Below are 13,575 nucleotides of genomic sequence, written 5' to 3'. Positions count from 1 at the left end.
ATTAAAAAAAAAACATGAATGTGAAAAAAAATACAATTTCAGTGGAAACAAACAAAAAAAACCCACTGTGGGTGCTGGATGGTGGCAAATAGATTAATTTAAAATGAATTTGCATTTATTCAAGGGTTAATCTTGGTGAGTGAGCATTTAAAAGCCCCTTCCTGAGGCTCCATCCTCTTCTGTTGTATAAACCTCAGTAATCAGCCTATTATATAGATCATTCTCCCTCCTGATCCGCCCTCCCCATCAAAGCATGGACTTGTCTCCTCCGCTGAGTGACGTGGGGCCAGTAATACTGGGAGGGCGGGTGGGAGCAGGGCACGTGGACCAGAAACACTTCCTAGAAACAGCTCAACCCTGCCTGAACTTTCCCTGTAAACACAGCTCGCTGACAGAACGGCATCCCTGCTGGGTGGATCCTGCAACTCCTGGAGGGAATGGCACTTCTTGTTTTTAATTAGCAAGGTGAAAGGTGAATTAAAACTAGCTGTTTGGCAAGTCAGTGCAAAGACTGACCGGAGAGTCAGAAGAGAAAAGAGCTCCACGGGGAAGGCAGTGCGTGTGCTCTGGGATTGTTTTTTTTTTTTTTTTTTTTTTTTTTTTTCCCTTTTCTGAATGAAGCGCTTGCCGAAGTGACTTAAAAAAAAAAGAAATACAATTTCCTCCTGAGTCTATCCGAATAGTTGCTGAAGAGAGCTCTGGACAGGACATGGCTCTGAAGGCTCACTCCTTGGAATGTCCTCTTGCTCCCGGCTTATAAACAACTGTCCTCAGGGAAGAAAGGTTTTACATATTCCGAATACAGCCTGACAAATGGCACTTTGGGACTGTGCTTTCTGATGACAACGCGTTCGATTTCTGACAAAGCCTCCCACGCACTGCCCCTGGAGGGGAGTCCTAAGTAAAACTCAGACCCACCTTAAAGTGAGGATCGGAAGGACGCCCGGTGAGCCCGGGGAGCGCGGAGCGCGGCAGCATGGCATCAGCTGCGAACCTTGTCACCTGGCTCCTGTGGGGTTACTTACTGGAGCTCTGGATAGGAGGGCACACGGCTGATACCACTCACCCCCGCTTACGTCTGTCACATAAAGGTAGGTCACCTCTTTAGATCCTTTCGTTAAAAAAAAAGAGAGAGGTAGAAATTAAAGTCCTTTAACACAGATCTCTGTTCTTCACAGACCCTGAAAATGCAGCTGAAAAAAATGATTGCAAAACTGACCTAAGATTCTAAGTACCTCTAATTAGCATGTCAGTACTTAACCACACCTGAGAATAGTGCAAAACCGCATGCCAACTTAGAGATGTTATTTTTGTCTTGTAAATATTAGGTTATATTAATGAGAAGTTCATTCTCTAGCAGACACAACAGAAGAGGGCAGGACGCAGGTTGTAAATTGCCTTGAGGGGCTGAATCCCCCAAGTTAGCAGTTAGGTATTTAAATACCGATTTATGCATTTGGGGAAGCAATTATGTGGGAGAAGGGCTTTAGAAACAGAAGTGGAGTTGATTATGGTTCTGTGTTGTCCGTAATGGGGATGAAGGGAGGGGAAAAGAAGCAAAATGATTTCTTACCCAGGATAACAGTCATCACCATGTAATTAGAATGACTAACGAGTGATATAAATTAGCTTTTTAGTTGAGTTATTAGAATTTCTTTTATGTCCAGCAAAAATATATTCAGAGTTTATTAGCAGTCCTTGTAAACTGATTTATATTGATTAAAAGTATTATATTGATTAGATTATATTGATTAGATTTATATTGATTAAAGTACTAAGATACTATTCACTAGCATCTAGTCTTTTAATGTAAATTCATATTGCTTCACCGAATTTCTGTCTGTCAGAAAGTGCTTAAATATTTTATTCTGCAGCTATGTCTTGGAAAGCAGCATTTGCTCATAAATAAATTATCAAAAGATAGCTTTTGCATCAGGACCAGTGAAAGCCAGTTGTGAATAGGCTTGGTGATTCTTCCTATAAACAAACAAACAAACAAACAAAACCTGCATGTAGAGAGAAGGTGACTGCTGACCTAAAAGTAATTTGGAATACATTTTCAGAAAGAAGTATTTATTATCACTAATCATTGAGACAGATAACAGTTGCATAACAAGAATTCCATAAGAACCATTTTTCAATTATGTGAGCTTTAATATTGTCCCTATTGTAGAATGAACAGAATGAACTGTATTTTTGAAGCATAGGTGTAATCTTTACCAGAGGGAGAAACAAAACAGGAAGCCTCAATCGCATATGACATGATTGACCTTTTTTTTTTGGTTTTGTTGGACAATCATCAGTTGATATTGACTATAGAAATTTCTTATTTTTAGAATAGTTAAAAATCTATGAAATACTTTTTTCATTTATATTGTTTTCCTATAGCACTCTCCAGGAGATAACATAAGTTTAAGAGACACATTGACACTAAATTTGTAAGAATTTGAAATAGAGTACCTAGCATTGACACTGATCATTTGAATTGGGAAGGAGTATCGTGGTATGTATCAAAATGCATATTTCTGGGGCACCTGGGTGGCTCAGTGGTTAAGCCTCTGCCTTCAGCTCGGGTCATGATCTCAGGGTCCTGGGATCGAGTCCCGCATTGGGTTCTCTGCTCTGCAGGGAGCCTGCTTCCTCCTCTCTCTCTCCCTGCCTCTCCGCCCACTTGTGATCTCTCTCTGTCAAATAAATAAAAAAATCTTTAAAAAAATGCATATTTCTAAGAAGTTTGATCAAATATATAAAAATTTGGTGTGATGAATTATGGACAAAGAAAGATGTCAGAAGACGAACATAATAAATGGATTGTTTTTCTTAGGCAGACAAGCAGATAAGCTGCCAGTTTTGGTGAGTTACCATTCTGCTACACCTGACATTAGCCTTTTATACCTCATTATTAGGGTACTTGTTCTCAGTAGTTCAGTATTAGGGTATTTTCAGAGATACCTTCTTTCAGTATTTCATTAGCTTGTAGTATGGTCAGAGCATACCAAAATTCTCTAATGCATCTAAATGCTGTGCATAATACTGTGATCAGACTTATCTCCATTACATCCTTCTTGTTTTTTTCATTCCATCTCTCTGTAATTGATTTTATGGGTTGTGTTCTTTGATGTGGGAATAGAACTGCTAGTCTCTGTGTGTACACTGGACTGGAAACTACCACCAAATTTCCCTTTGGTTTTTCTTAACCTTTTCATTTAATGGCACTGGCTGAAATGCTCACTGTTGTGCTTTTATTCAAAGACAGTGTATAGTTACCTGAAAATAGAATGTTCTCACTTGTGCAGTTTAGCTAGCTAGCAAAATCAGCTGAAAGATCACATGAGAGATGTAACCTAAGGCAGCAAACGCCTACCGCAGGTGCCTCCGTGAAAGCAGAGGACTGGCAGAGCAGAAGTGTGCAGCCCCATCAGTCCACTGTAAGCCTCCCCCACTTACTCTTTACCCTTTGGAATTCAGTGGACCTTTTAGGGGGTATCCAAAAACTATGGAGGTGGTATTTCAGAGTATAATCTCTTACTATCTGGTCACATTTTAGTAATGGGTCAGTTAGTTGATTGATATTATACATGAGTACGTGATCCTTCAAAATAAGGAGCACTGGATATAAATAATTTAACACCTCTGAACTGCTGCCTAACCCTTAGGGTATAAATCTAGTAGGGCTCCCTGGAGGTGGCCTCCTCCATTATCAGGATGGCACTTGAGACCACAAGCCTAGTGTCTCTTCCCAAAAAGGAGGCAAAAGTTTCAGTGTCATACACAAAGTTTGAGCTAAATTACTTGAAAATACCCAAGGCATGCCCTTTCCTCTCTCTTCCATCCTTCTCTATTTCTGGAAGTGGCATGTTCTAAAAGCAGAGCTTAAGAGCAGGGGAGACCATTAGAGCTAAAAGGGAAAAAAAGGCAGAGGAGGAGGGAAGACAAGGTAGAAAGTTGGTATCAGATATAGAGCATCCTCTTGCGTATTTCCCACTACCCTCCACCTGCAGTGGGATAAAACGGAATTCCTCCCTCATCTTACTGAATATCCACTGCACTCCAGTGTTAAGCAAATATGCTGAGAGCAAGCCTAGTGGATAAAGCTATGAGACATTTACTCTTGTTGAGGCAAAGAACATATCTTTTAATGTATTTTGTAGGTCTAAGATAAATTGGGCGAACAAATAAAAACTTAGCAAGGTGGTATCCTGGTTTGTAAGACTTTTCAGTCAAGATTTGAGTTGACATTAGTGGTACCAGAAAGATACTTAAGGGTTTATGGATAGTGAAGAATTACAGCCAACTTTATAGCCAGTAACCTAAAGAGGATGATATTGGTGTGATTAATTCAGATTTATAATGTTCTACCCAAGGATTTCCTTAAAAAATAGCTGAGATCCTCATGACAAAAGTGAAGGAGAAAGAGAGGAACAGGAGTAGAGCCCTACTCGTCAGCCACTTCTCTCTGTTGATGTCTGTTCTCTCCTTATCTCTCACCATCCTGCATTAATGAGGTTACAGGGAAGGCAAAAATAACTCTCTTGATAATGGAGCTCAGAGAAGAAAAAACAAATGAGCAAAGCCCTATGTCAAAGAAGAAATCCCAATATACATGGAGAACCCCAGAAATTCGATCAAGGGAGTTTGGCAGATGAGGTAGGTAGTCAAAGACCCATTAAAAAATGACAATCATAGGGGATGCCAGGGTGGCTCAGTGGGTTAAGGCCTCTGCCTTCGGCTCAGGTCATGATCCCGGGGTCCTGGGATTCCTAGGATCGAGCCCCACATCGGGCTCTCTGCTCAGCGGGGAGCCTGCTTCCCCCTCTTTCTCTCTGCCTGCCTCTCTGCCTACTTGTGATCTCTCTCTGTCAAATAAATAAAAAATCTAAAAAAAAAAAAAAAAAAAAAAAGAATGACAATCACAGAAGCCAGGGAGAGTAGCTGTGTAATCAGGGGATGTTTGGTGAAGAGATAGCGAAGTAAAGGCATAAATATGGCAGAAGATCTTTCCTAAAATATGTTGACATTATGAATGTAGATTCGAGCATTGTATATATACATATAAAGTTGGGATATACATGTAAAATTGGGATATAGAGTATTAATTAGTCTATATTTAGTTATAACCAATTAAGAACAGACTTGTCTTAGTTCAGAGAGTTCAGGATTTACAGTCTGAGGTCTCCACTCCAGTTCTAGTCCTTCCACTTATACTAATGTAATTGTGACTCAGTTTCCTTAATTTGAAAATATTGATAATAATGGTGCTTTTTGAGAGAATCAAATGAAATAGCAAAACTGTGAAAATACTTTATAAGCAAAAATTATTTTATTAATATTTCCTGAAGACTGATATAAATTGAGAAGTTTAGAAGGAAATGTGTCCTAAAGAGAAAAGTCTTTAGGAATGGCATGAGTTTGGATATCAATAAATGCTGGGATAATGTTAATAGAGAAGACAGAAGAAGTTGGTCTTAATTAGCATAAAATGTATGGTTTATTCTGATAGGTGGCATTCACTTGAAATCCCATCTTCCATACCTTTGGCTTCTGGATGTAATAATTTAGATGATTGAATCATCAGTGTATTTTTCTAAGATTCACGGCCAGTAGTTTTGCTTTAATAGTATGTGTAATGTATCAATTAATTTACATTTTCATTTTATACCACGACCTTCAATTTTTTTTCCAGTTTTTATGAAAGAAAATTGAGGTAGAATTCTAGGACAGCACAGTAAAAGCAGAAAGTTTTAAGTGATCGATCATCCTGGAAACTGTGGTATTCATTTCATATCCAGAGCAAATAAAAGAGAAGCAGTGACTAAGCCAGTTTTTCCTGATGGAGCTCATAGCTCAGCGAGTAACTAGGTATTATCAGTAGTGATTCCCCGAGTGAATATGCATTATTTAGTCCTTATCTGGAGTTTGGGTATTACAGTGTGAAAACCTTTGTCCTTTATATAGCGATAGGGTGAGGGGAGGTCAGAGCTAGCAAAAACAGTAAATGGAATTTAAAATGAACTGGGCCAATTTTAGACTGAAGAATAATTTAGATGCGTAAAACCATTTCTTACAAGTTTTTCTGAAGAGAGTGTCCTGTCCATAATATAGAACCAATACTTGTTCTTGACTATTAAATATATGCAGTAGTCATGTTGTCACAGTGGAGTATTCTTTCAAACATTTGTTGCCCTATCATTACTTTGCCATCTGTGTTAGATTTGTCGTGTAGCCTGAGGTGATTTCATAGAGGGGGTCTCTCTGGGATTGGATCGACTTGGTGGCCTCAGTTCTATGACCACATAATAAAGAACCAAACGTCAAATTGGTCATTGGTGGTAGAAATTACTGTTAGCAGTCTGCAAAGTCAGTGTTATTTCTTCAAAGATATCTACTGGAATCATCATCGGGAGTTCTTAGTGGGAGAGTGTGCAAGGATTTGCTCCTTTATCTTTGTGCGTAAAACTCTTCTGTGGTTTAGTAGAGGAATTTTGTCTGCAGGAATCCAGAAATGGTACTTTGCATGCATGCATGCCCCTTTATCCATAGCCACCACAGTGTTAAAGTAGTCTTGTAAGGTCAGTTTTAGAGAATTGAAAATAAAACAAAAGTGAAATCATACCATTAAAACATTTTCCAGAAGGTGTAGAGTGAAGATTTAGATTATTTTCTTAGTTTCAAGATGCAGGGCTAAATGCTGGTTATAGTCTTCTAGCATGACATCTGACACTTCGGAATATTATATAAATTCTTCAAAGAATGATGGTTATTTTAATAATGATTTTCTCTCAGCATGGTTTTAAATAACATTTGAAGCATAAGAGACTATCAATGTCACTAGTTATTTCTTGGACTTAGGCAAGCATTATTCTTTGTACTCATGATAAGGATGACAATGACAAGATTGAATATTATATAGGCTGGATTTTCTGGACTCTGAATGAAAAGGATGTGTGAATGCCACAGTTGAACCCAGTATTATAGTCTCTGAAGAATGTGCTGATTTCAAGAACAGAGATGTCTTTGGAATTGATGACTTGACCTCATAGGATGGCTAAGGCAGCTGGTAACTCAAGAAATGTTCAGCCTCCATTAGTACTAATGGCTGGTTCAGGGTATTCCCACTATATGGCCCTCTTGCTCTGGTAATCTTGCCTCTACAAGTGTGGAAAAGGGAAAGAGAAATCCATGACTTTCTGATTTCTGGGACTTAGAAATGTATTTCCACTTCCATTCCTGGTAATAAACTCTCAACCTTTATTGCTCTCTGTTCAAGGACTTAGCTTAAGGCTTTGGCACAGTACACATAGAAGAATAGCGTAGGCCCAGGAATTACAGAACACTCTTACATTGTATTTTCATGGGCCTAAAGACTCTAGACTTTGGATGAGACATACTGAATGTGAATCTTGCTTCTGGCTATATGATCCTGAGGTCCTTATCTTTTCTGATTATGAATGTTCTCATCTATAAAATGGGGTAATATGTAACTTGCAGTAAACTGAAAGAATTACACAAGACGATGCAAATTATTTGGCAAATACTTTAGCGTGGGAAGCTTTTCAGAGGTTATTCAATGAATGAGAAGCTCAGAGAGAACTAGTCTCCCCTGGTTCCCTTTTTTAATTCTAAAAGCCATCATGATGTAATCACTAACTTAGAACTGAAAATAAGGGAGGATCCTTAATCAGTATGGTTTTTTACTTGAAAGCAAAGATTTTCTTTCATGAAATCTGGCACTCACTGTAGTAGGTGACTAGAAGGAACAAGGAATATTGGGGTCTGTCATGTTTGTAAGTCACTGTGGAATTATTATTATTATTATTATTATTATTATTTTATTTTTGGTAGTAAAGGAATTAAATTTTCCTTAATTGGAAAGTTGAAACTTAAAGAACGAGGAAAGTTGGAACTTCATCTGATGGCACCTGGGAGATAGCAGAGCAAAGCCACAAAATAAACCAAAGTTACTAACAAAGGTTATTGTAGATCCAGCTTTGTAAAGCACATAGAACTATTATTACTAAGACCAGACCACACTGTCAAAAGTTAAACAAAACAGTATCTTAGAAGCAGCTATCAATCTAGCATGTACTGCTTGCTTTGAAAGCAAAAGAAAGCTTTCCATTCTACCTTCCCCTGGACAAACAGGTAGGATAGCCGGTGTGGGCCGCAATTCCCCCCCTCTTAGTAGGTGTTTGATAATGCTCATTGAGTGGCTAGATACATGAAACAAAATGATTTAGAGCCCTGCTTTTGAAAGGACAGTGTGATGGGGGATGGGGTGAGGAGTACCAAGGAAACTAAGGAATCCTGAAGAACTATTTATGGCTCCTTTGGTAAGACATGCATGAGGAGAGAGGCAGAGGAGTTAGGGCTCTCCCTGTTCCCCTCCATTCCTCTCAGGGCTGCATGGTAGTGGAGCGGCCAGGCCTCTGGACATCCTCCAGACCTTGTTAGCCATATTCACACATGTATAATCAAGGTTCTTCTTCTTCTCCTTCTTCTTACCTTCGGCTGCATTTGTATTTCCTGGGTGATTACCACACCCCTCCCATTTTTTTCTCTTATCACTTCATTCTTTGATTACCACACTGTGTTGCTGTCACCACCACCATCCTTTGTTTTGTCCTCTTCTGCTTTTTTTCCAGAGAGGTATTTTTATTTCTTCTCCACCTTAGTCCAGAAGTGGAATGAAAACATATTTGTAGCGATTGGTATATATTTCTTGGCCCTCAGTTTATCTTCAGTATTTATTTCATTTTTGTGGTCTAATTCAGTGAATAGACAGGACCTTTGAATTAAAAATCAAAGTTTAATTACACTCCTTTGGCATTCAAAATTTGTTGAAATTCATGACTTAGGAAATAATGAAATATGATACTGTGGCAAATCCTTTAGTATTTGCTTAATAGCCACCTGGACAACTTGTCCTCTTTGTCTAGCCTGTGTTTCTAGTGGGACCCTTGTGACTTGTAGGGAATGGACTGGGAAGGAATTAGGGTACCCAACAGGAGTGGATATTCCTGCCCCCCACTCTCTGTCTCAACTTGGGTTAAGTGTAAGTTAGCATCTTCTATGTAAGTCTGTCTCTTTCTAGTCCATTTTGGTTTATTTTTTTCTGAGTTTTAAGTTTTAATTCATTGAAACCAGAATAAAAAAGAGGTTTTTATTCACAGGGTAGAGCAGAAGAGCAGCATCCCAGAGGATAAAACTTAGTGGTGATGTTAGATAGCTAGACTAACTCCAGAACCAGAAAGGAACAGCAGCAAAGAGAATGGGGATAAAAGAAGGGGAAAATAGAGGTCAGCTAGGGACACTGACCTTTTCCTTTCTGGCCAATTCCCTCCCAGGAAATGATGGAAAATGAGGAGGGCTTTAAATTCAAAGCTCAAGATGCACTGGGGAACTAAGCCAAAGAGGAATGTACTGACAGCATTGCATATAGCTATTCATGCCTCCTGATTGCTTTTTTCCTAACCCCGAGTCCAAGAGTTTATTATGAACCATGGGATTTCTCAGATCCTTTCCAATTCTAGAATTGTAGGACTCTGTTCCTTCCCTTATGAGACCTCCCAGTGTGTATAATTTCTCCAAAAGACATTTTAAAATTGTTATTAGGAAACAGTATGTTCTAGTGGCAAGAGTAAGTATGGACTCAGAATTTTAAAATCTTGGGTTTGAATCTACAGTGCGTATATCCTATTCGATGCTGTATTATTCTTGCTAAATCATTGAACTTCTGAGGCTTACTTTTCTCACAAGTGTAAAGGGGCTAATGAACACAGTCAATCTCATGATTATTGTAGAAAACTTAAATGTATCATGGAAGTGGATATTGTGTTGTAATGACTTAACAGTGTTCCCTAGTTTATGTGATTGTCTATAAACATTTTAAGATTTTTGAGGGCAAGGGGTATTTTTATTTTATTATTTTATTTATTTTATCTACCTTTGTGAATAGAATAAAACGACTTACTCAGATCATTCCTAAAGCCAGTAATTAAAAGCTGGGTGTTTAGTATCTAGTGTATAAAAACCAAACAAAACTTTTTATTGTTGTTGTTGGCTTCTGTGTTACAGCCAAAATGACAAAATGATAAAAACTTACCTAATTTTTTTGAGAGGTAGAGCCACTTCTAAAAAATTCACCTGACAGAAGGCTTAGTTGAATTTCATTGCAAAGGAGATGAAGTTACTGGGGATTTTCTTTCATTCCCTTTCCGAACTAGGGTCCCAGAGGGGATTCACACTGGGGTGCTACGCAGAGTGTTAGAGACTGGCAACATCAGCATCCCTGGGGGGCTTCTGCAGCAGTAATCCTGGAGCTTTCGGAAGCTGTGTTTTAACAAGCCCTGCAGGTGACTCAGTGATGCTGCTTCAGGGGAGCCTCACTTTCAAGTTACCTTTTTCATTTTTTTCCTCCTTTTAGGTCCATCACCTAGGTTAAGGGTGTCATTTATTCAGATTTCCAAATCACTCCCTTGGTCTTGATAAATATACTTACATTCATAATATCTATTATACCATTCTCTACCCACTTTTTTTTTTTACTAGATGATATATATAGGTAATTTAGCATGTACATTGTATCTGTTGTGAATGATCATCGATGATAGAAATTATGAGTGGTATCATTGAGTTCAGACAAGAAAACATCAAATATTGATGAGTTTTGGAATAGCTTTTTGTAAGATTCTAGAACTCCTTCATCTCTCAGGGGAATGTTTTCTGGGACTCATGAAATTAGGTCCACTTCATTTTTCTTTTGGTTATGCATCCTGATCGTTCCCTTCAGGGATTCAGAAGCTTCTGTACCTTTTTAAGAAATATTTATTCAGCCATTCACTTATTCCATGAAAATTCTGTTGCACTTCTTCTAAGCTTTAGATATTGACTATCATGCTAGGGATCTAAGAATAAAAAACACAGTTTTGTTAAATGTGATGCATTTCCTGGATGGGACCCTGGGACCGCAATACTTAAAAACATAAGGAAATAGGAATAAAGTCTGAGTTTTAGTCAGTAATAATGGGTCAGTATTGGTTTATTAATTGTGACAAGTGTACCCATATTAATGTAAGCTGTTCATAGGGGAAATTGAGTGTAGATATATGGGAACTATCTGTACTATCTTTACAACTTTTCTGTAAATCTAAAACTATTCTAAAATAAGAAGTTTAATAAAACACACACACACACACACACACACACACACACACACACACACAGCATCTCTACTCAAACACTATTTCTGAGAAGCTTAAAGCCTAGTTTTAAGAAGAGACAACTCATGATGGAGCAGGATTTTTTTTCTATTTGGAAAGTTAACAAAGAGAACTTATGGAAGCATGGGGTTGGGAAGAAGAACCAGAGCACAGTCTTGGAGATGAATAGGGTCAGAAGTGAGGAGCAAGTCATCTGTGTGTAATCCTATCTTGCCACCATTCTTGCTACCATCCCACCACCATCCAACTGCCTATAATGTGCTGTGTCCTCCTAGAAATACAGTTACCCTTGAATATCTAGGTCACTGAGTTCTACTATGTTCATAGTTTCCACACACGATAGTATCACAAATGTTTTGTGTTCATGCTCAATTAAATGGTCCCCATTTCTATATGACTTTAAGCAATTCTCCACTTTTTTTTTTTTTTTTTTTGCATGAGTAATATGACTAATGTAAACACAGGTAAATTTTGAAATTTTGGAAGACAAATTTATTATTTTATTGTTTGAACCCCTAGAATCTAATGCACTTTGGCTACTTAATAAATTTATTTCATCAATTGCATTTAATATACAGAATGTAATTGTTACATTTATTCACATTAATGTCACCGATCTGACTTCTTTTGTAGCATGCCACATCTAAGTAGTTTCCTAATGTAGGTGGCACAAAATAAGGTGTGGTAGGGCTTGCTGGGGGAGCATTCAGAACTCAGGAAAATGGATGAGAATACTTCTCTTCTGCTCCTGCTCCAAAATGTTAGGCCCTACTTTGGCTTCAGGTCTTCTGTTATGAAAGTTTTGAAGAGAAATCCAGAACTGCTTTGAAATTATTCAGGAAATACCTGTATATTATTGGAAGGCACAGTTTAGGCCTTTGGCAGAGAGTGGTTTGAATTCATCTGGGCCATTACGTGATCAATGTCACATTTCCAGCACCTTTTCTTCCCATTTGCTTTAAGTCATGATCTCCAGTGTCCAGTGTAGCCTTGCATTCATTTCTAGAGTGATGAACTATGAAGAGAGACAAAGAGCTAATGAATGAAATCAGAAACAAAGCCAAAAACAAAGGCCAGACCTTAAAAGAGTAATAACTTACTCAACACCTTCATTTCTGGAGAATATTCGAAATGAACAAAAGCAAGAATATATGTTTTGTTTTTATCACTTTATCCCTGTGCAAAGGTTGGTTTATGAATAGTTTGACTATGTTGCCTTTGTTTTGTGGATTTATTATTTTAAAAGCATGGCTGTGGGCAATAATATAGTGAGAAGAATAAACAAGGTATATAAGTTTTATAATTAAAGTTAGTTTATGCAAGGTATTTTCAATTTATTTCCCAACTCAAGTTAATTGAGAAAGAAACAATAAAGAATTTATCTTAAGATTTTATCTAACAAAAATTGGCAGTGTATTTTGAAATAGTTGTATCCTTCAGGTTTTTTTTTTTTTAGTACCATACTAATTACTCAAATATAATAACCTAATATGAAAGAAGGAATTGATGGACAGAAATGGAATGGTGAAAAGTGAAGTTAACTCAGGAGAAAGCACACATTTGTCACTGTCCCTTTCTCCTAAAAGGAGTAAATAAATATGGAAACAGGAAGCACCTGATTATTTTATTTTTAGAAACTAAAGTTGTCAAAATAAACACATAAGGAATAGGGTCATTTTGGTCATTTTGAGTAGGGTCAAAATAATATATTTTTAGAACAAAATATGGAAAGTAATGGAAATAAAATGATTTCTTTTGAAATAGCTCTGTCATTACTCATGAAACTGAGAGCTTATTTTTCCTTATGAGAAGAAGAAAAAGGAAAGAAATTTCAAGTTTGACATTATCATGATACATGAATGTTATACATATTTCTGGTCAGATGAATGATAATATAATAAATACTTTATAATTGCTTAGAACTGGTACTGGAATATTGAGCTTGCTGACAGTTTAAGGGTCTGCTTAAACTTGAGTTAACCATATGGTGTATTCTTAGAATAGCCATACCACCCATGTTTAAAATTTAAATTAAACAGAAAAAAAATCTTTTTTCAAAGTCAAATGTTATCATTTTAATTGATGTACTCAGCCATATAACTATACCTTCTTATTAATAAGGGGATACAAAATATTTCCTTTTAATTGTCCAGAATGAAGAAAGAGAAGAGAGAAGCTAGGACTATGAAATACTACAATTGATATTATGAGCCATCAAAAAATATCAATTCCTATCTTGTTGTAATTATGAGAAGTTAATATGTTTGAACTTCAACACATTAATATGTTTTGATTTTCTAATAATTCCCCAATGCAAAATCCGCTTGTATTATTTAGATTACCACAGTAAGAAGAA

General features: G+C 37.3%; 1 protein-coding gene across 1 annotated transcript in view; it reads left to right on the top strand.

Annotated features, from left to right (window-relative positions):
* Positions 1-355: 355 nt before the first annotated feature.
* Positions 356-13,575, top strand: part of SEMA3E (semaphorin 3E) — a 253,490-nt gene continuing 240,270 nt past the window's right edge. The window contains exon 1 of the mRNA XM_047695809.1: positions 356-1,091. Coding sequence (XP_047551765.1) covers positions 977-1,091 — 115 coding nt within the window. The 5' untranslated portion in view covers positions 356-976. The remainder of the gene's footprint in view (positions 1,092-13,575) is intronic.

This window comes from Lutra lutra, chromosome 11 (assembly GCF_902655055.1).
Source record: "Lutra lutra chromosome 11, mLutLut1.2, whole genome shotgun sequence".
NCBI classification, from domain to species: Eukaryota; Metazoa; Chordata; class Mammalia; order Carnivora; family Mustelidae; genus Lutra; species Lutra lutra.
Note: the sequence above shows the minus strand (reverse complement) of the source record. Positions and strands in the feature narration are given on the sequence as shown.